The following is a 22,843-nucleotide window of genomic DNA, read 5'->3' as shown; positions in this document are numbered from 1 at the left end:
TACCCACCATTCTAAAAAAAAAATCTGAGATGAGAGACAGTCAGTCAAAAGTATATTCAGTGGGAATTTTCACAAAGACTGAGTAAGTAGAGTAGAGACCACTGGTTTGCTACCTATGACTAAGTGGCTCTTTGGCATCCCTATGGTATTGCCCCATGTGCCCATTCAGTGCTATTGGATTGGGTTTAGGGGCTAGCAGAGGGCCAAAAACACACAAAAATCTAAACCCTTATTATTAAGTACGCCCCTAAGAAGTCAGTACTTTAAAATTGTGGTTGCATTTCTGTGAGTAATGCATCCAAATGGATTGTTGGGAAAAAATGGTAGATATCCATTGAATGAAGCACAGTGCAAGACTATGAGTAGTAAGTAACCTTGTTCAAGTTTGTCCTCTGTAAAGAACCTTAGCGGAAAAAAAACGGAATATTACCCACCCACAACATTGAACTAAAGCTCTTTGTATTCAATAGAGGACATTTAGAACTTTTAAATGATCCCGAATATTCATAGCTGGGGCTTTGGGGCTTTTTGCTTGCATCATAAAAAGGCAAGGTTTCCCTTTCTGCAAGCTGTTAGTCAGAAATATACTGTATGTATTCTTTCATAATAACACTCAACAATAATTAAATTAGAAATATAATATATGTAGCAGTGAAATGTAGTATAAAATTAGTAATAATATCCTAGTCCATTATAGAGTCACATTTTCTGAAGCAGCATTTTAGTACCAACAAAAAATTGCTAATAGTAGATTTTACATGTTATCCATCTCAGTTATGTTGGGCCAAATTGACTGGTATGTAGTGGGCCTTTTTTGGGGAGTGGGTCGGGGGGTGTAATTTTGCTGAAGTGTGAGCTTTTAGTACAGGCTTTGACTGACTGTTCCCTTAGAATAGATTACAGCTTAGTCGTCGTCCTCTGTTCTCGCTCCCTTTCTTTCTCTCTCTCTCTTTGTGCATTTACTTTTATCATTCAGGGACAGAGCACTGTCTCAGCAAGGCTGCTAATAAGATGAAACGTGGCATTGGATTGGTTTGAGGCCGTGAGGAAGAGTTTTTTTTTTCCTAGCGTTGCCTTCAAGGTTAAACAATCGGTTCCATATCCCGTCTTCTTTGATTTCGTCTATTGTTTTTCATAGAATGTTAACAAGATTGGAGAGTCTGGTGACTGTAATCAAGCTACTCCATATAAATTGTAAAGTGACTCGTTCCATTTTCACCCAATACGGCTTTGACATATTGTTTGATAGGAAAGGCTTTCAGGGAAACGGTAACTTAAGTGTGAAAGCAAGTGATTCATGATCACTCCGTTATGTAGACATATGTGACAGCCCCTTGGTTTTTCACAGAGAAAACACCAATCTAAAAAGCTCCTGGACTGAAATAACAAGTCAGGAATCATTGCCCTCACATTTTATGCATCACCACAGAAATATGGAAATCTAGCAGTCCTTGCTGCACAGTCATGCAGATGAGTAAAAGAGAAAATGACACACCCAAAGCGGTTCACCAAGCAGGGGGGGAGGCCCAGTCCTCACAGATTACATATCCTTTTATTTTCTATGCCTTTTGGCCTTTTGTCCACACAAAAAAATTGCACCTCAGCACTTTCGGGAAACAAGGAAGATAGATTTTCTTGCTTTCGGTGCTATTGTCTATATGTGGTAAAGTCTTCTGGTACAACAACAACAACAATTTCTCTCAGTTACAAACCTAGTACCACTAGCTAATTTTCCCATAGTTAGCTGGGATAGGCACCAGCACCCCACACGACCCTTTTGACGATAAATGGTAAGGAAAATGAATGAGTGAACTTGTTGGCCAAACTCCCGATTTTACACCACATCACTATCAAATCTATTAGTCGTGATCTTCAGCATCATTTCTTCACAACTTTGCCAAGTCGGGAAGTAGGGGGCACACTGAAAGTGTCAATCTCACAGCTGTCAGTGTGAAAGGGAAAAAAATATGTGTATAAGTCACGGCTGAGTATGATTCGCAGGCCTAGCCAACCTAATATAATGCACAGTGAAAAAAATTGTATATTTAGCTGAGGTAAGGAGTTTGATTGTCAAGACACGGCAAATACTGGCTCTCAGAAATATGCTTTGAATGGAAACAAAAAGTAAAATAAAATGGGGAAAAAAGCGAAAGTGTATGTGAGGTGAAGGATTCGAAAAAAACTTGAATTGATGTAGGGAGGGGCAGAGAAACCATCCAGCATTTTGACATGGGGGAAAATGAGAAAATATGGCCCTGGACCATCCAAGTAAGTGCAAGAACAAGCTGCCAGGTATTTTCTCCTGATGTTTACAATTGAATTCAAAACAACTCAAGTCGGTTCCTTGGCTCTGTAGATGAAATATCACCACAAATGTTTAGTCGAGCGAAACCAACTCCCTTCCAGTCAAGTTGAATCATTTTCTGAACAATTACTGTCATAAATTTGATGGGGCAGCATTTTTTTTTGTTTTTTTCTTGTAAAAAAAAACAGGCACTTTTCATGACAAGGCCTTGCATGCTATGTTTCTGTTGATTTAGCAAAAGCGCATTATTGCCTGACACAAGCTCTGACCGCCCGTGACAGCAAGCATTCAAACGTTTGCGTTGAGCTGACGTGTTGAATTCGCTCTGTTCGCGACCTGCCTGCATCTCGTCCCCTTTCCAACATAGAGATGCGGATAAAGCCGTGGGTGGTGGTGGAATGCGTCTCCACTCCTTTTAATGACTGTCCTTTCCTGTAACATCATGGGAGCGCTCGCTTCATCCTCGGTCAGCGCATTCTTCCTCGCTTCAAGCTTGCTTGCTCTCTCCATATTCATCATGCGACAAAGAGCACGCCTTGGGCCCGCAAAGTTGATTGCGAGGATTAGTGAGAGACTTTGTCACCAGCTTTCTGGGAAATCCAATTACGGAATATCATAGGCCTTACGTGTTTCATACACGGGTGAATCCTCCTTAAAAATGCACACAGGCGTGCTCACCGGGTCAATGTTTAGTAGCGGTTCTCTCTCTCTAGTGCTCTCGTGACAATCTCCCTGAATGTGCAAGAGCAAATGTGTGTGTGTATAAAGTATGATACAAGGCCTGAAGCACTTTTCCTCCTTTCTCCCCCGCATTGCAGCAATCGGTGAACAGCATGAGGCCAACCAAGAAGGGATTGTTATTTGCTCGGATGACATCGGCCAGCCTCTAAGGCAAAGATATGGCCAAGGGTTTGCGTCTCTTATCTGCTTTTGCAGATAGTCCTTAATTGCACGTGTTAAGGAGATGACATGCTTCAGACGAGGGCACGCAGCATGAAATTTCTCCATGCATCAAAGCCCCTTGGAAATGATTTTCTCAGCAGTAACTGTCAAAAAAAAGCTGTGTTATCTAAAGTTTTAAAAGGCCAACATGTTTCAACAATGTTCTTGCATAAACTTTCTACCCTCTTGCTCCACAATAATGAATCTGTCACTCAGACAAGGTGCATCAAAATGTGGATTAAGAAATCACAACTCTGGACGGTTTGTTTAACCAGGGATTTCCGCTCTCAGTCCTTTTTTTGGTACGCTCTTGTCAAACAATGTATGACACTAAGACCTTCAAGGTGACAATAAGTGTCAAAGGAAGATGGGCTTGAGGGGAGCATAGTCCCTTTGGGATTGCTGCTTACCAGGCAATCTCCCAAGTACAAAACACAAAAGCCAAAAGGCCAAGTGGAAAGCCATTGGGGTGGAAGGTAGAAGATAGTTGAATGCAGTCAAGTGATTGCCAAAAACGTGAACTACTACATGCAGTACAATATATTGTGCAAACCGATATGCTTGCATCAATTCTTTGAGGCACAGATTACAATTTTGAAAGGTTGCAGAAGCTTCAGTACTAGTGCATTTTACTAAAAGTGTATCCATTTTTTTCTACTATAATTTAAAAATCATTAGATAAATGGCTCACTTTAACATGTTTTACTTTTGGGACCTTTTAGTACGTGTTTCTATCTGGTTTTCGAACAGGTTTTGGTAACCATTACACATTTCAGGGAAATATTACTGTCACAACTGCAGTGATAAACACATTTTTCAGTTGCTCTTTTCAAGTAGGCTTTAATTGCAGTTGCCCTGAAAGCATGATAGAAATAAGGGAGTTCTGTTATCAAGTGAGTTCACTGAGAGTTAATTTTGAAGATATGAATATGCATAAAATATGTCTATCAAAAATAAGTGGAGTAAGACGTGAGTAGCTGATGCAGCAGGAAGAGTGACATCTTCTCTTTAATGTTTCAAGGCAGCTTTGCCTTTCGAGTTAACACTTTGAAGCACACTGCACATCTCTATGGTGAGAGCTGATGCAGCCACCCTTAGGCACTTAGGAGCTATCTGCTTCTAACAGCATCCCCTCTTCAGGGCAGGTCCCGAAGTTGGAACAAACAGCGGGGAGGGAGGGGTGCTTGACAACGTGAAGAGCTGACAAGAAGGAGAATATACAGTAATGTGCCGTTTATGGAAGAGAAAATAGCCAAAAAGATACGATCATCCTTGACATTTAGTGTGCTTAGCCCTTTTCCTCTTGGCGATGCAAAAAAAGGTTATCATGGTCTAAATACAGTGCAGGAAAGATTTGTTTTATTCTTGAATTCGCCCAAAGTGCCGTCAGGATTGCAAGAATCCATCCGAGCTAGTATTGCAGCGGGCCAGTCAGTGATGCATCAGGAATGTAACATCCCTGTAGCACTACTCTGTGTCCTGATTACGGAAGTGAATGAGGGCGGCACAATGTGTGTGTTTGACCAGTGAACTGAAGATGGGACGCTTGGTTCCCTGCAGCAAAGATGGGGGGAGGTGGAAGAACAGTTAGTTACAGAAGATGAGAGGAAGAGAAAATGAGATTAGAGCTCAAGGAATGGGCAAGAAGATGACTTACCGTTGCCTTTTTAGATCTCTCCATCCCCAATGCACCGATATCATTCACGCATATGCTTGTCTGAGTAATTTGCGCTTTTTGAACTTCAAGGTGACACTCGAGGGATCATCGGATTAGACTAAACAGTGTGATTTCTTCCGAGCGGTGAGGACAGTTCAGCCTTTGTGTTTTTGCCTCCATGTGCTCCCCTTATTCAGTTTTATTTAATCACTATGAGGGATGAGCTTAATGCAACAACAGCCATTCTCTCCCCAGAGAGTGCACACAGCACTTTTTATTTTTTTTATTTTTTAGTAGGGAGTCCAGCACCAGTCTGCTTCGCTGATGCAGTACTCTGATATGGAGGGAGACCATGTGAGAAGGAATGAGGCAGATGCACTCAGGTGGAGAGAAAGAGAAGGAGAGGAGAGAGATAGTGCCACACTTGAAGACAAGGTTTGCTGCAGGGCAGAGCAGATGGCTGAGGCAAAAGACAGGCAACAAACGGAGAGGTCAGGTTGAAGACTCAGAATAAAGGTGAAGAATAAGAGGCAGTGAAGAGTTCAAGACCTTGTGGACACAGACCCATAAATACAGCTTTACTTCCCCCTTGGCTCCAGTCACTGCATCATTTCCATATGTAAGAAGCAATGTTCATCACTCCATTAAATTGTGGTGTATTCCCGTTATTTAGTGGCGCTTCAATGAACTTTTCATTTTATAGCAAGCTTCAAATCCTTTCCCAGTGGGTAAATAAATATGTAAGAGCTTACTGACTTTTGTATAATCTTCTCATTATCAATAAAGGAAATCAGTGATAAGCACTGCATTCCTACTAAGAAAGAAAACCCTCCATAAGGGAGTAATGGTGTGAAGAAAGTTGACACAGCTTGTTTCAAATTTGAAATTACATGAAATACATAAAGAACTTTGAAGACTAACTGGAAACCACAAGCTGTGCATTCTGAGAAATGTGATGCCTGAGAATAATAGCGCTGTTGGATAAATCTTATATGCACGTCATTAACATTGCTTCATTCTTGTGACCAATCAGTGTAGTTTTTGATCCCTAATTAACCTTATCTACTTCTTTGATTGGTAAGTGTGTACTACGTGACTGACTAACCACAACTTCAGTCCAACCCTAAGTATGCTAGCATTGAAAAAAGATGGCTGAAATATACATTGTGCTTTCCTTTCTGAAAAAGATAGGAAAACCAGCACCTTGTTGACAATTGTTTGTTTCAAAGTCCCTGGTCAAAGTAAGAGACATTTTTTTTCTTAATGACAAGATGGCACATTTGCTTAAGGGCCAGTGATCAACAACATTGCTAGTCCCAATTTAAGGGCTCTCCAAAGTTGCTTTTAATGCTGTCTGCAGGATGCTGACACCCGTTAAGCCCAGCGTGTGTTGGAGCTCGTTAGTGGATAAGAGTAAGAAAACAAAAGGTGCATGCACACGCTGACTTCATTGAAAATCAATACCATGGCTTCCATTAATTGTATGTAGTGCAACACTAACAGCGCTTGAAGTCTATTAATAGCATCCCATCCTTACTATAGGTGTACAATATAGTAAAGGATGTTAGATGGCAAAGGTGCAAGTATAGCTTGGGTTATATACATTGGAAAAAAATGGCCGTGATGACGGCTGTATGTGTATGCCGGCAATTTTGGGCTTGGTTTTCATTTTTGTTTTTGTTTTCTTTTCTTCCCCCATCACCAAAACGAATCAGTCGAAAACATTAATGATCTGCATATCTGGAATTATTATGTGTTCCTTGCTCACAGTAGGGAAATGACAATTTGTCATTGCCACTCCCAGGAGGGTTTCAGAGCCTGTTCTGTTGACATAAACACTAACAGACGCGCTCAATGTCTTATATAACTAACATTAAAATGTATTAAATTATTCCTAACAATCTCTTAAAGTCATTCCAAAGTAACAAAAGTTTCTTTGGAGATATCTGTCCACTCAGTGTGTTGCAGTCGAATTGTAGCCAGAGTAGTGGAATGGATGGATATTATTGCGGGGCAATTAGATTCATCCTTCATCAAATTGGGCCACTGTTGGTGACAGATTTAGTATTTAATGAACTCCCAAATGTTGGCACAATTGCTTAGACTATGTGGTTATTATTAATTGGTACTACTTTTACACACAAAGATGGGGCGGCAGTCGATGCTGCAGGCGATTGCAGCTGAATATCAGTGGGAGGCGAGGTACAGTCTGAGGAAATGTGATTGCCAGCCAATGGCAGGAATGCAGAGAAAGAACCGTTCATGTTCCCATTTACGGACAATTTGAAGTGTTCAGGCAACGTATCATGCAAGTTTTTTTTTTTAATTAAACGGTAGTACTTTCTGAAGTATATGTTTTCCATTCTGCATGATTGTGACTTTAGTACATCCTATCAGTGTACCTCTGAACTCAAGAAAATATTAATAAGTTTAAGGAATATAATAAAATTACTGTATAATCTTTTGATTTGAATAATTTGATAAATAAGTGGGAAAAAGGTGGAAAGCATTTAAGGAATCTGATCAGTGGAATTGAATATTGTGAACTGTATATGGCCCCATAACTATATATGCCAAGACTTGGTTCCTTTAAACTTAGCCAGAATGTTGGCACACCTTTCAAAAATGTTCATCACCCTTGGGATCACAAACTTTTCTACTACAACAAGACAGTGGCACTGTCACTATCAAACACAGTACCTGTAATTGAAGATCAGCCGCATTGAAAGCTCAACCCAATAAGCAGAAGGACAGGTGGATGGTGTGGCAGACTATGTCCCTCAGGGCAGGCTCTGTCAGAACTGGGCCAAGTTAAGCGGGAACGTAGAAAATGTTGGTTTCCATTCACTGCAGAAAATAAGTTACTGTTAGTGACAATACTGTTATCTATCTGTTGATTCACTTCTCCTATGTGCTACTTGATGGAGTTATTGAAGTTGATACACCGCGATTGCAATAGGAGAGATAGTCACGGATGGGAATTACAGAGGATGAGCAAAGTCCTGGAACTGATAAGATTGGTCATTGGTAAAGTAATCATGCTAAAGAACTCAAAATGTGTTCTCCTGAGCATCAGCATGCCAACTGTGGACTCACCTTGAATAGGTAAGACAAAAACTGATTGAACTGTTTGATTGCAGTAGAGGTAAAAAATACACAGTCACAATATTTAAGATGGACAGATTCCAGTTGAGGCTCACGTATCTCATCCAAAAAGCAATCTTTAGATTGAGAAGCATTTGATGTGCAACTTGAATGGCTAACTGCGGCGCAATCAGGCGCCGATGTTTAACAGTGTTGTTTAATGTGACACGATGTAACGACCCGTCCTAACATCCGACCATTGCAGTGAAATATTCAGTGTTTACTGCTACTTGGGATGCTTCATTACCCAGAGGGAGCGCTTGAAGGTAAATCAGAGTAAGCAAGCTTTAGTTGGTGAAAGGCTAAGAAAACACACCTGTAGTGCGAATATTAGGAAGCGGTTTTAGACGTCATGAAAATATATCTGCAAGAAGAATGCACAGACAAATGTGAATGTGTCACCAAGTACACACTTACATTTTTAACCTCCTTAGGGGGGCTTGGATTTGTTACAGCAAAACAGAGCAAATGTTGCTGTGAATGCACCACGTGAGTTCATTAACGAGGGAATTCTGCTTTCACTTCAGGCACCAAAAGACTTTCCTAGGAGGTTGCAGAAAGACAGGCAATGGGGAGTTGTTCAATGTTGGGGAGAAAAAAATGTAAATTTTAATGTGTATGTAGTAGCCAGAAAATGCTGCCAATGCTTATCAAGTGTATCGAGGGGCAGCGACAGTCACACCCAGTTTTAATTGGCTATTAGTGGATGTTCAAATGACCCAATCGATCGTTTAGTGCCTGAAGTGATGAGGCACAAGTTTTTAAATGTGCATACAGAATTTGTGCTGACACAAGCCTTAATCCGCTCATGCCACTTCTTTCTCTTGCAGTTTGCTCCCAGTTCTCTCGGGGAGTGTATGCCATCTTCGGATTCTACGACAAGAAGTCAATGAATACCTTGACGTCATTCTGCGGAGCCCTGCATACCTCCTTTGTCACGCCTAGTTACCCCATCGACAATGAGGTTCAGTTTGTCATCCAGATGCGTCCTGCACTCCGAGGAGCAGTCTTAAGTCTGATTTCCCACTACAAGTGGCAGAAGTTTGTCTACCTCTATGACACAGACCGAGGTAAGGGACAACCAAGAAAAATAGTCACACAACACCCTGTCATCTACCCTTGACATTTGAGTTTTACAACTTGATGACATACACCGCTTACAAATCTGTTTGACTGCTAATCACAAAGGCCAAGAAAAGACCAGCTTGCCTCATTAAGCACTTTGATTAAAGACATGCATTTTGGAACAGCGTGACAAAATTTTAAACTGATTCCAACACTTTACCAAAATAAGTAGTGTGCCTATATGTGATATAAATGCAAAGGAATGTATCCCAGAACCAAATTGCGTTTTTTTTAAGTCGCACTGTATTATGTCACATTATTTGGTCCAAGTTTATTTTTTATAGGCCCAAAAATATATATATATATATATGTTATAGTAATGACAATAAATAACTATACGTAACTACAGCCTAACTAACACAACTTAGTTATACACTTTCAATCTCACTCCACATCACAAACAAATGTATTAAAGTTTTCATCTACAGCATTGCTTCTGAACAACACTACCGACTGTAAGTAGAAAGTACGCCTAGAGTGCTCTTCCTACGGCTGTCAAAATGAAAAGAGAAACATATGTCGCACATGAGTATAAGACGTAAACCCAACTGATGGAGCAAAAAAAAGGAAGAACACAGTAATTATTTTTCTTCTGAGCACACAACGGAAGTGGGAAGACAAATGTTTGTGAAAAATGAAGCCATTTTTTCTTTTCGTCTGTATACTATTTCTGCGATCCAATTAACTGCTATACTTCAAAATGGTCTACAAAGTCAGGAATGCAGTCCTAACCCCGTGTTGTATTACAAACCCATCTTTCTTTGGGAGTAGATGAATGGTGTTACTTAAATTTAAACTAACTCCACGACAAATTGTTCCCTAAAATTCATCTTGTGATGCAATTTAAAGCATACACGTGCAATACTGTTTTACCCCTCAGTGACACAATAAATGCTGCGTTGGCTCAGAATAGCATCTGCACACAAGAGCAAGCAGAGGGTACCGCGTAATACTCTCTAAGAGGCCTGTAATGCCTGAAGTGATAACACAGCTCGAATGTATACAATAGTGCTATGTTATGTAAATCAGGACAAATAAATCAGCAGCTCGTATTAACACATATCACTTGAAGGAATTGTGTCTCATGAGCAATAATCTTGGGTACTTGGAACAGTTGGCTGGTTTGTGTCAGTTAATCGTCTGTTTAATCATGTTGATAGTGGATCATCTGTCATGGGAAATGAGGTATGTCACATCTGCCTCTAAAACGTTTTCCTTTTCGAAATCAGAGTCACTGCCTGCTTGTAGCTGCCGCCCATTGTACTGCATCGATGAAGGCTTTGTTTTGTTCTCGGATGGAATTGCCTTGCTGACAATAGACTCTTGCTTTAATGCAGCGGAGCCTCATTTTTAGGACAGCCTGTCAACACGCTCAAAGTGTTCATTTCAGCGGGATTTCTAATGTCAGATGAGGAAAAGGAGCTCATTATCTCACAACAGAATAATGATCCGCTCCCACTGAAACTTCAGCACCTGAGAATCAGGGAGGGACATGTTCATTCAACAACAGACGAAACCATTCTGTCTTTCAGGGGAAACAAAATGAATGCGGCAGACTCTGCAGCTGCATATGTTTCCTGACAATCACAGGGATTTGAGATGAGATGTTACTTGTTCGTAGTTCTAACTAGTAGATAAGCTTCAAGCACACTAAATCCCCATCGGCCCTTTCTGTCTTTCACCTCATCAACCCGGCTCTGCTAGTTTTTGCTTTGAGGCAGGTTAAGAAGTCTGTCTTTGGGTCTTCTAGTCTGTTTCTCAGCTGAGGGCCTTAATCCACAGCTCAAGACTGCAGATAATGCGTGGTTAATTAGGGTCACTCTGACTAGAACATTCATCGGCTCTTCCCCGCGGATCCGAGCAACCCACACGTCCTTCAGCACAGCCGCCGCCATCCCCACCGTTATACCTCCTCTACGTGTCTGAGGGCATGCCTAAGCGGAGAGATGAGGGACGAGGCGGTTGGAAAACAAAAACAAAGGAGGAGGTTGAGTGAGAGTGATGCCGGACACTTAGTATAAAGAAAGTAGAGGGACCAGAGGGCATCACAGAAGGAGGGGGGACGTGAGAAGGGGAAAACAAAACACCAATTCAGTCTGGCAATTAAGGCAACAGCAGGCGTGTGTGATTTACAGCCAGTTACCTGTGTCCAGACAAGTCCCCATGTACAGTCAAGCGCCCCGTGCAGGAGCCCATGCCAAACCACTTTTACCGCGATCCTGGCTGCCCGCAGTGTAAGACGATCCCTTATTAGTGGGAGGACATTGGCCCCAGGAGGGGATTAAAGTCGTTTATTGATGCACTCCATCCAGCTCTTTGGGGGGCTTTGACACTTGGCTCATCAAGTAGACAGATGTGACAGAGTCTGCACATTCTCTCATCACCAAGTGCAACTCCCCTGCTAATATGGACATACACTTCTGTCTAAAGTGACACCCAAGCTATTCTTTTGATAGCTTGTTTTATTGGTTGTTTTTGTTTAGTAATCACTATTCAGATTAATTTGTTTGGGCCTTTTAAAATCAAATCAAAAGGTATCTCTAGTTGGAAGTGTCAATTTTAAAACTTTGGTTTGAAGTTAAAATCAGAAAAGAAAATAATAATCTGGATGGTATATCAATGTGAAATGCAAACACATTGAATGCAACAATGTATACATAAGTCAAACATTAGTATTAGTAACAATAACCAGCTAAACTATGAAGCAGATTTTGATAATTTACAGTCATATGGTAGAACATTATTATTATTATATATACGGTACCAAAAGAACAAACTGTTAGATATTATTTAGAATTTACTTATTGTATTTTCTATTTTTACACCTTTACAAACTATAACCACATGAGAGATGCAATTATATATAATATCTCTCAAAAACAAAGCATGATTACTGCCAGGAAACAATATATACCCAAAGATGTTATGTCTGATTTGATATTAAATAAAAATAAAAATAAAAAGTCCCCATCAACATGTAAAAAAAAAGAAATGATTTGGGTCATATTAGCAAAAACCTTGATCCTCTGGTAATGGAGGCGAATGTTCAATTATTGTCTAAACGCTCCAGTTTCAAAAGTAAACAAGGACCAATAATAAATAACATCCCCTCTCCTAGTCCGACCCAAAGGTTTTATTCAGTCAATAGAGAAGATTAATTACAGCCATGCTTTTATCTGGAGCTGCTATTTGGCCGACAGAAAATGCTTTTAGGCCTAGCGCAGTGCTCTCTCTCAGCCACAAAGTGATGGCTCGTTTGCGTCAAGCTCAGATGTACTCTGGGCAAATGGAGGTAAATTTGTGCACCGAATGCCAATATCAGACAGCTGTTTGAAAGCAGACGCTGTAATATAGCACCCACATGGAAAGCAAATTGAAGCTCAGTCGAATTTGTTATATCGTCTTATTTGGGACTATGTTTCTTTTATTTTGGGTAATTGACAGAGTGTACAGAGTAAGATTCCATATCCTAATACATATTACCACTAATATTTGCTAAAATAAAATACTATAATAAGCCAAATTCCTTTTATTTTCCAGTTTTTGTCATCCTTTCCAATTTCCTCTGCAAACACAGGAGCTGACAAGGGTGCTGCTAGATATTGTGGGGGTGGTCAGGTATGGACAGATAATTGCCAGTTCTGTGCAGCAGAGACAGATGATTACAGACTTTATTGTCTCTCTTGGGCACAATCAACCCCTGATTCAGCAATCTCACCCCAACTTGGTTTATGAGTCACTCTGTTTCTTTGTTCCTAGCTACCTTGACAATATCCTTATGTGATTTTGTCATTATGACTCAACTGCTATACCAGAAACATTTCTAATACTCCTAAGGCTTAGATATTTGGCATGTTCACCAACAATAACTTGAACCAACTGTGATCACTCAAAGCTGACAAAATGAACTGTAGAATGCCAACATCATATGATGTTTTCAATGAAAGTCAATGTTCAAATATATAAGACTTCAACATTGCCCATTCCGTTAACCCTAAACTTCACAATGTTCTATTTAGTAGCATTATGGTAATGACCGTGTTTTTTTTCTCCAACCCCAATTGGATTTTGAAATGCAAACTGTCTATTCCCCAACTATAGTAAAAACAATTACGTAACCTCTTAAGCCTGAAATGCCTGCATAGCATTGCTGAAAAATGACATTTACCACTCTTGTGACAAGTGTTTTTTAGATGGGATGAGCTGCTTATTATAAATCATTCTCACACAAATAACAGCTGAGTCAATGGTTTTCTTCTGCCATTATTATTTGATCCGGAAGCATGCCTCTAGAATGCCTGGAAGCATTTTCTTATATGGTGCAAACCATTGCTGGGAATTCAAAAGCAAATCATTCGACTGACAAAAACATAATCAAGGTGACTGGGAACTCATAAAGCACATTTTTGGCCATCTGTCTTGACTGCAGCCACAGCAAATCATGGCAAAATGTCAGGGTTGAATACCACAGTGACATCATACTAGCGAGGACTGTCTCGATCTCAGACACCGATCCTCCATTGGCAAGGACAGTAAAAATCTCCAAGGTTGACCAAATTCAAAACAATATAGTATTAAATAGAACTCCAAAGGACAAGTCTCTCCATTTAACTGTCAAGTTAAATACACATTCTTTACTGATTGTTATGTCGTTACTAAATAACATTTGCAGGTGTGGAGAATATGTTTCACGGGGATAGTAGAGGTTACGTTTCAATATTGAGTGGTCATGCAGAGCAAATACACCATAGACATTAGGGGAAGGCAGGAAATTCACACTTAATCCATTGAGTTATATCTCAATCGGTACTGAAGTGGGATTTAAGTCCACTGGTGTGTGATGATGAACATAATTTTGTAAATAAGACGGTTCTTTTGTTTGTTTTTGACCACACTAGTAACATGCTGTTGACAAAGTGTTAAACAAGCAGGCACGATAAATAGGCTCTGGCTGAGTTGGCAGAGAGACGTGCCAGCAAGACCAATAGGCTGTGAATGGGATAAATGGACGACCACATGTATTTAGCTTCTCTTTTCTACCATGCAGAATAGAAAGAAAGAAACAAAGCAATCAGATACTGAGAGACTGTAACATACGCTAGCCAACCTTACACCTTCATCTTGTATAAAGCCTCTAATTGGCCATCCAGAGACTGCTGCCTATGTTGCTTAAACAGTCAAGCGATAAATGGCTCCCTATGCTCTCCTGGATGCCTTTGATGGCCCAACACATCAAGTCTGCGCTATAATTTGATCGCACTGTTTTGCCATCGCTTGTAGTGTTGTAAACAAGGTATGCGCATGGACTGAACTGGCCACAATCCATTGATTAAACTCTCAGAGAGACACATGAAACTGTTGTTTTTAGCCCGAAAGGCTTTTTCATGTTGCTTTCATTTCTATCGTTGATATTTTCCTTTCCAGGTTTATGTACAAGTGCACACTTTATTCGGTACACTACTACAATCTATAAGCAATCATTAACAAAGGCTGTATCAAACAAATCCTGTTTACCAATCAACCTCATTTGGGTACCATATTGGTGGGATTTTCTGAAGAATAAAGAAAATCTATCAAAAATATGAAATTGGCACTGCAAAGATCTTTCATAAAACCACTTATAAATAGTAAATTCAGGACGATACCATTAAAATAATGAAATTGAATGACTTATTTCCCTGGCTACACTGCTTCCACCGGTGACAAAAAGTATTCATATAGATAGGTGCTTAACTGTTAATATTTGAAATGTATATAACAAACTGAAAAACCAGTTGCTCCTCAAAAAAAGTTAAGTCTGCCTTGGAGGTTTAAGTGTTATGGTTCTCTGCTGATTGTGTGTGAAATGGGAAATTTCATTATAACCGACAATAAAAGGAAGTAATGAATGCTATTTGACTGCAAGAATTAGAACTAGATTGCAAAATGGATAAAATCTCAGATATTAACTAATTACAGTCACCCAGCGCAAAGGAATCCGTCTTTGTTGAATTAGTTTAGTGAAATGATATGTAATGTGTCATGGGATCCATACACATTGCAGAATATGTTCCTTGCATTAAGCAGCTTCATCCCAGCCTCTATAATGGCTCATCAAATGATCCCAGTTGAGACTTTGCACAAACATATGAATCGTCTGCTACAATGGCCTTCTCCTTCTCCTTCACGCCTGCTTAATAACAACTAAATTATGCATGCATCAGGAGAATGAAATCAGCTTTTACATGCTGACAAGAAAGGGCACGTCAAGCGGGCCCATAAAATGCACATGAAAAATAGTATTAAGGAAATATGAATGAGGTCATGGATCACTGCTGTTTCTCTTTATTTGTGCCCAAACTGGAAACACTGCTCAGAGAGTTCAACTTGTAGGAAGCAGCACACTATTACCCCTTGAAATGAAAGCCTCCATTGCCTTTAAAAATAAAGATGAGATAGAGAGACAGAGTTGTCTGTCACTACGATCACACAATGAAGCCCGATGCTTTTCCAATTTTTTACAGGCGAAGCTGGCATAAAACTATTCCACCACCTACTCAACACTAGCTCTAGTCGCCATGAAATCGCTGCTTGGAGTCTTTGTCTCCATTCCAGGAAAGCTTTGAGTTCAAAAGCTCATTTGAATTTTGCACTATTGGATGAAATAGGAGGAGGAAACAACATATTTAATGTATATCAAGAGCACAAATCTTTTCATTTCTGCTCCACTTTCAGTTTCGTCAAACTAGCTCACTTGCCAATACCACAAATATATACATACACATATACTGGAGCCACATTTATGTGCTTCTAAGTACAAAGAAGGAAAGAAAATCCAGCAGAAGGAGATGGTGGTGCTTTACTAAGTCTGTGGGTGGATATTCCTCTCCTCTCTGTGGGTCCAAACAACACGCTGCTTCTGTTTGATTTGACATGTGCTGTCTTTTTGATTAGCACACTTGGCAGCCAAAGTGTTTTGGTGAGAGACCCACTGTATACACCACATGAAAGTCTTGGCCTCATACTTTGCCGGATACTTTTTCTTTTACTTCACACTCCTGTGAATTCAAATGACTTAAAATTTGTTGTTTCCCTTTTTGTGTAATGCACCCAGTTCTAGGTGTGGTCTGCAAGTGGTTAGGAAACTAGAATGATGAAAAATGTACTGGTCTTTTAAAATAGTTTGTACATGTCTAGCTGCCTAACTAGTATGTTTCCCTTAAACACATTCTTAGCTGAAATTCCAAAATTTTACTTATACTTACAACCATTGTATTTAATTACAGTATAGAGTTCATGAAGATTTACGAAGCCAAATATTCTATTCTCAACTGTGCAAAGATTGGAGAGGATATTAACTGAATGCTGTGAGCATATTTAGCTATAAGGCAAAGAATCAGCAGGCTCCAAATAGTGTTTAGAAGTAACTATTTATTTTGGTTCACTCAAATAACAGCGAGACAATGCTGGTATTGTTTATGATATAAATTCAGTGGTGAAAACTTGGGAATTTAAAGAACTAAATAACTAATTTTTTATTGTAAGGCATCTGCCTGATTGGCATCTTAACATTTGAATTGCTCTTCAACTACTTGTACGTAGTAAATAATTAGCTTATCCTATATTAGTGTAGATTTTTTTGGGGTACTACTAAATACTTTTCCCTATCAAAATTACAGTACGTGAAAGTAGTAGGAAGTCAAGTCAGACGAGATGTGCACTAGAGTCCAGCATTTAAATTGCCTTCCAATTTTATTAGTTTTAAGTGGATTCGTAGTAGATTATGTTTAGGATTAGTGGGCTTTCTATCTGGACAATGAATTGATAGTGTTCAGTAGGTAAAGTGTCCACCTGGAGAAATGGGCAATATGGTTCTCTAATTTCCTAGTTAGCCTGGGTCAACTGTGCAATATGTAAGAGGGTCGAGAAGGAAAGTGTGCAGGAGATAGAGGCCTGCGACACCCCACGTCCAACCCTAATGAGAAGCAAGGAACCAGAGAAGCCGGGCAATGAGATTAGATGCAATTCAATTACATCTGAGCCGCCACGGGTGACGTTTCAAAAGTCATCCTGTTAAAATCCGACTCGCAGGCAAAGACGAGGACTGCTCTTGCCACCACAACAAGACTGATTTATATGCGCGCCTAGCGTCACAAGGCTCAGACAAGATTTGATTGCAGACTACTATGTCGGGATATCGGTTTAAAAGGGAAATGATTGAGTTTCTTGCCATCACTTCAGTGTATATGCACCTATGCCAGAGTTGTTCCAAGTGGGTGTTGAGGATTTAAAAAGCAACTGAACTCCCAGGTAGTGCTACAAATGTGCCCGTTCACACATTCAGATTAGACACTCATACACATTGCCTGCCTACACTTCTTGGTTCAGCTTTGATGATAAGTTTGCATGGTCTGACTAAGGAAACAACCAAGCACTGAGTGGGGAAAAAACATAGCGTCTGAAGTTATGCAGTTACAGTCATCAAAGTCAATTTTTTTCTGTTAACACGCCCAATAAAAAAATTCCCTTTTTTACGCTTCAGGCCTGATTCTGTGTGCTTCGATATGACACACAGCCTGGCACTAATACTTAACTGTCTTGTACTGTGTCACACGATATAAATGTCTTAGGGTTAAATGATTGGAACAAACAAAGCCTATGTAATTAAAAATAAAAAAGAATGATAATGCACAATGAATGAATGATAATTGCACAGTAAAATAACTTGCCCCCTTTTTGTATGGGTTTTAATCATATTTTAGTTTGCATAATTACAGTAAGAACTATTAGTTTACAGTTTTTTTTTTATTTTTAACTTTCTGTTTGAAAATGTGAAAGAACTATACATTAATCAATAATAAATCTAACACAGGAAAGTAAAAGCAAACAAATTGCCAAGTCTAATACTCTGTTAACAATGCATTTTCACACATGATTTGCTTATTAAGTCATACACTGTGATTATGAAGGTGAAAAAATGGTTCATTGATCCTTTTGCCTTTACCAGCCCTTTACTCAATGGACCCCAACCCACCAGAGAGTATTTTAACCCAGTTAAACTGCATGACATCTCTTAATGTGAGAAGCTTTTAGCGCTGGGAAGCCTGCCATGCTATCCAGCTGGTTCGAGGTTGGTGAGGTTCTGAGCGTTTGCCTCAGGTATATGAATAATACATGCATGTTATTCAAATTGTCACTTTGCAACTTTGGCTGTAGGTATCACAGATGGGAGGAAGTTTAGCACATGGAATATTGCTGCTGCTACCTCTATGCTCATGGGAAGGGTGACACTTCAGAAAAGGTTCATCAGACAATTTCATCTCACTACTAAACATAAGTTTAGAGTTGTTTTGACTCTGACCCATTTGCAATTGATTCAAAAAAAATATTAATAAGTTTACATAGCCCTGAGCTTAATACATAAATAAGTGAACAGAGTCAGTGAACCCTATGATCAGAAAAATCAGTGATTGAGGAGGAAGGCTTTAGCCAAAAAAAAAAAAAAAAATGATTTCAGCTTTACTGGCCCTGGCCAAGTTCAAGTAAACAGCCTATTCAAATTAGCCACGCATTAACCATCCAAATGAAAAAAAACATTTTGTCCTTCTCTTAAGTAGAGGGCCAGAGACAAATATTCTACTCTTAAAGGGAATAATGGATAAAGTCTGCTAAATGGATGTACATAAAAGTCACCAACATTTACACATCTACTCTCCCACCAATATGAAAATAGTGTGGCACTAGACTACTATTTTCCCAATGCAGTGGTGCTATACAAATCAAATTCTATATAAATAACTTACTATAAAGTTGAACCAGAAACTATAAATGGTTATCATGAACTCCTCCATAATCTGTTCAACTATCAATGTGTCCAGAAAATTGTCAAGGGACGATAAGTGCACCTGTTCATGCAGCCACTATAAAAATAATAATAACAATAATAAGACCAATATGCTGCCTATAAACATGAGCTGACAACCAGTTGCAAGATAACCTTGGTTTCTGACAAGCAGGTGTCTCCAGAGGGAGCACCCTTGCTCTTTGGGACAGATGACACACTCACAGTCGGTCTTGGCTATACTCACCAAAAGGTCATATGCTGAGGATGTGACTATTTGCTGCAGTGCAGGAGGCACATCAGAAGGGCAGACACACACTGAGCACCAGTCTCAGAGTGCTTACAAATGCTGGTTCTAAAGAAAAGGTTACTTGGCCATTCGGAAGGACTGCAAAATAAGGGGGGAAGTGGAGAATGGAAGAATTTCTGTTTTCCATGGTCTCTGAGGTTGTTTGTTGGCTGCCTGTTTATTTAGATAAGGCCTTGCAGAAAAATAACTCACAGTGAAGGAGGCAAAAAAGTCATGACGCAAACTAAGTTTTGGCCACAGCTTTCCAGTGTCATTTGCATAACACTTAATTGCTAAACAATCACCTGCAACACATGACATTTTCCTATATTTATATCACTACATGCAGACTTTCAAATAGTTGGAAAAACACCTCATTTGGTAGCAATGTCTCACAAAAGGCTATATGTGAAATGCTGTTTTTGAGGTGCTTTATTACAACAATGCTGCAATCGACTGACCACCGGCTCCAGCACCCCCCCCCCCCCCCCCAATGAGGAGGAAGCGGTTCAGGAAATTAGATGATATGAAATAACAACACTGGGTCCTGCAGAGAGTCAACTTTCGATAGTGTAGATTTGTATAGGGTCACAACTATGTGTTCAACTCCCTTTAACTTGATCTAATTGTCATCTTGTTCTTTTACATTGCAGATAGATGAATAGTTGGTCCTTTTTATATTTGATTTGTCCTTGCACAGTTAACTACGTGACTGGATCATCACTTATGTGCTTTTGAATAATCTGTTAAACGAAAATATTTCACATCCGCTTATGTAAATATTTCATGTCTTCATATTTCCAATATTAACTGGAACAATTTTTCAAGGAGACACTAAGCAGGATGTGTCAACGTTAGCATGTCGCTGAGCTAAATGCCATAATTCAATTGATTGCCAAGCGCAATAACATCACCCGCTGATCTTTTAATAATATGGTGATATAACTCCCCTCTTTTCACTTCATTATATTGCCTTTTCAATATGCTAATGTAGATCAGCACACACTGACTCGGTGCTGTACAAAGCCAAGGCTCCATACAATATTCCAGTGGGACTTCTGAATGCTATTTTAGATTGTAATGAGATACCCTTTAACCTTTGGATTCAAGCGGAAGCCTCTCTAGAATAAATTAGCAGCCACTCAATTCTGGCAAACTCTTGCGGTGTGCCAGCCTTGTCACTGTCTAATCCTCTGGGTCATGACTGACTGTCTCTTTCTTTTCAGGCTTCTCCATACTGCAGGCCATTATGGAGGCGGCAGTGGCCAACAATTGGCAGGTGACCGCTCGCTCCGTCAGTATCACCACGGATGCGGCGGAGTTCAAACGCATCATCGAGGAGATGGACAGGAGGCAGGAAAAACGTTTTGTGATTGACTGTGAGGTGGGCAGGATCAACACCATATTAGAGCAGGTAAGCTTTCATCACAGTCACTGCGGGTTGCATATTACTGAACACCCACAAGCTAGTGGCATAATTGCCTTGAAAATGAAATTTCAAAAGTGACTCACATTTTAAAAAGGATGCCAACTTCTGTCGCCGGGTAAAGAGGTCAAATTCAAACCAATCATTTGTAGGATTAGGCGAGCGTGGTGAATAACAGTGACATATTTGAATGAATAAGAAAAAAAAATGAGTTCAAGTAATAAGCCACACTGGGCTATGGCTCGTGACAACAATTTCCATTTCAAACCTACCTAAAACAAAAACTTTATAAAAAATCAGTCCTAAAGAGTCTCAGAGATTCAGAACTGACTTGTTTTCAGCAGTTCTTTTAAAAACTGAGTTCTTATTTTTGGAAGAATATCTTCAAAATGACCCTACAATTGCATACATACTGCAAAATCAGTATTACGTCCGTAATATTTTGATATATCATTAAATATGCTCTACTTTGTTTATTTATTTATTTTGAACAGTGTATAGTGCAAAGGGGAGAGGAAAATATTGTGAGACTTTGTAAAGCTTGCGATAAAAATCCTCTTAGCTTCATTGCTCGAAAGAAATCTATTTGAGCCCTCCCATGTATTTAATTGTTCTGTGCCATTATTATCACATTCAGCAACAGCAACAAAGTAATCCTTTCCTGAAACAGCACAATATAAAGAACATATATAGGACTTACCTAATTGATTTATGGGTTGTTTTCTTCTGTTTAGGCTTGCCCTTATGTAGACTAATCTTCATAGTCGTTGCAGCAAACAGCCTGCAAACAAATTAGAAGTTGCTGTTATTCTCTTCTGATTTTCATGAAATTAAAACAAAAAAAATGATAATTAACAACATTGAGTTTCTAGTTGATTTGTGCTTTGAGATCGTCCTTTCGTTCCCCAAAGTGTGAGACTGTAAATGTAACCAATGGATACCCAAGTGACTGGGTCACACAGCAGTAAGCCTGCATGGCAGCTTTTTAAGCTGTATGAGAGCTTAAAGTTGAAAGTGTGACGCTATTTCTGAAGGACCATAAATGACATTTGATCCTTTTCTTAGGAAAAAAATATCATTAATCCCTTTTATCCACTAGTCCTGAGAGTCATAGAAACACAATCTTATATCACACCATCATGTCTCAGCGAGCTTGCTATTGTTGCCTCCACTTTTAGGGAAATTATCTTAACAAGTTTTCACATGTTTGTTAATATTCATTTGAATATTGATGTCTCTTTGCTATGCCAAATTCCCTCAATGACTTTATCTTCAATTCATGAGGCTCATTTCAAGACAGATTGGTGTTCTTGTCAATAGGTGTATTATGCATCTTTAATTGTTGCATTAATGCAAATATTGGCACAGACTGATGATTATTATTTCATAAGGGATATTTTTGATTTGCACTATTACATTTTCCAAAATTTCCACCTTACCAGCTATGTACACCATTTTGGATAAACATTGTTTTTCCCTCACTAGGAGAAATTAAATTTCAATAAACTTCCCAACAGCAATGACACTAATTTGGCACTTTTTTTTATCAATGATAACCTCAACATTAAACTTTTTTTTTTTGGTCCAGGCCTAATTGAAATAATCCACCAGTGGGTATGAGCCACCAAAATTGAAAAGAAGCTGTTGAGACACCTAAGTGTACACATTAAAACAAGAACTGTCAGTCTGCTATGTGGGCAATGGCTCCCAATGGGACGCTAACTAATACCTTTACATAAACTTGCTTCTGCCTGCTGTTGTAGCTGAAGCAATAAAATGAATGTCCTTACTAAAGGACAAATGAATCACCAAAATCAGGACCAAATATAACTGACAAATTTAGATGATGACTATACAGGCAATCCATCAAGTACCATTTTGATAGATGGAATAGTGTTAAACATCAAAATGTTGTTCATGCTTATATTTATTTTCATTTTTTTTTAATTCATGAGGCTTTGAGGAGTCTATGCGCCATTATCATTTTATTGTTTAAGAATCCCTTTGTCTTTATCACCAGTAGAACCTTTGCCATCACTGCATTGCAGAGAAATTAATGCAATGGCTGTCCTTTCTAAGTCATCAGATATTTTATATTGCACACATGTTAGAGCATCTGCTGTTTTGATGGGAAT

At 39.3% G+C, this 22,843-nt stretch overlaps 2 protein-coding genes across 11 annotated transcripts in view; one reads left to right on the top strand and one right to left on the bottom strand.

The window, feature by feature from the left end:
* LOC144207146 (uncharacterized) overlaps positions 1–22,843 on the bottom strand; it is a 163,922-nt gene that overhangs the window by 70,696 nt on the left and 70,383 nt on the right. For all 5 annotated transcript variants that reach the window (XR_013328584.1, XR_013328585.1, XM_077732415.1 and 2 more), the window contains 2 exons: positions 21,409–21,489; positions 7,605–7,751 (listed from right to left, as the gene is read on the bottom strand). The gene's annotated coding sequence lies outside the window, so the exon portion shown is untranslated. The remainder of the gene's footprint in view (positions 1–7,604; positions 7,752–21,408; positions 21,490–22,843) is intronic.
* The window catches only part of gria3b (glutamate receptor, ionotropic, AMPA 3b), a 63,675-nt gene that overhangs the window by 13,612 nt on the left and 27,220 nt on the right, over positions 1–22,843 (top strand). For all 6 annotated transcript variants that reach the window (XR_013328583.1, XM_077732402.1, XM_077732398.1 and 3 more), the window contains exons 3-4: positions 8,879–9,118; positions 20,509–20,696. Coding sequence is in view for 5 of the 6 variants with exons in the window: in XM_077732402.1 (XP_077588528.1) it covers positions 8,879–9,118; positions 20,509–20,696 (428 nt within the window). In the remaining variant the exon portion in view is untranslated. The remainder of the gene's footprint in view (positions 1–8,878; positions 9,119–20,508; positions 20,697–22,843) is intronic.

Source organism: Stigmatopora nigra, chromosome 14 (assembly GCF_051989575.1).
Source record: "Stigmatopora nigra isolate UIUO_SnigA chromosome 14, RoL_Snig_1.1, whole genome shotgun sequence".
In the NCBI taxonomy this organism is placed as follows: Eukaryota; Metazoa; Chordata; class Actinopteri; order Syngnathiformes; family Syngnathidae; genus Stigmatopora; species Stigmatopora nigra.
This window is presented reverse-complemented; position numbering and strand designations above follow the sequence as displayed.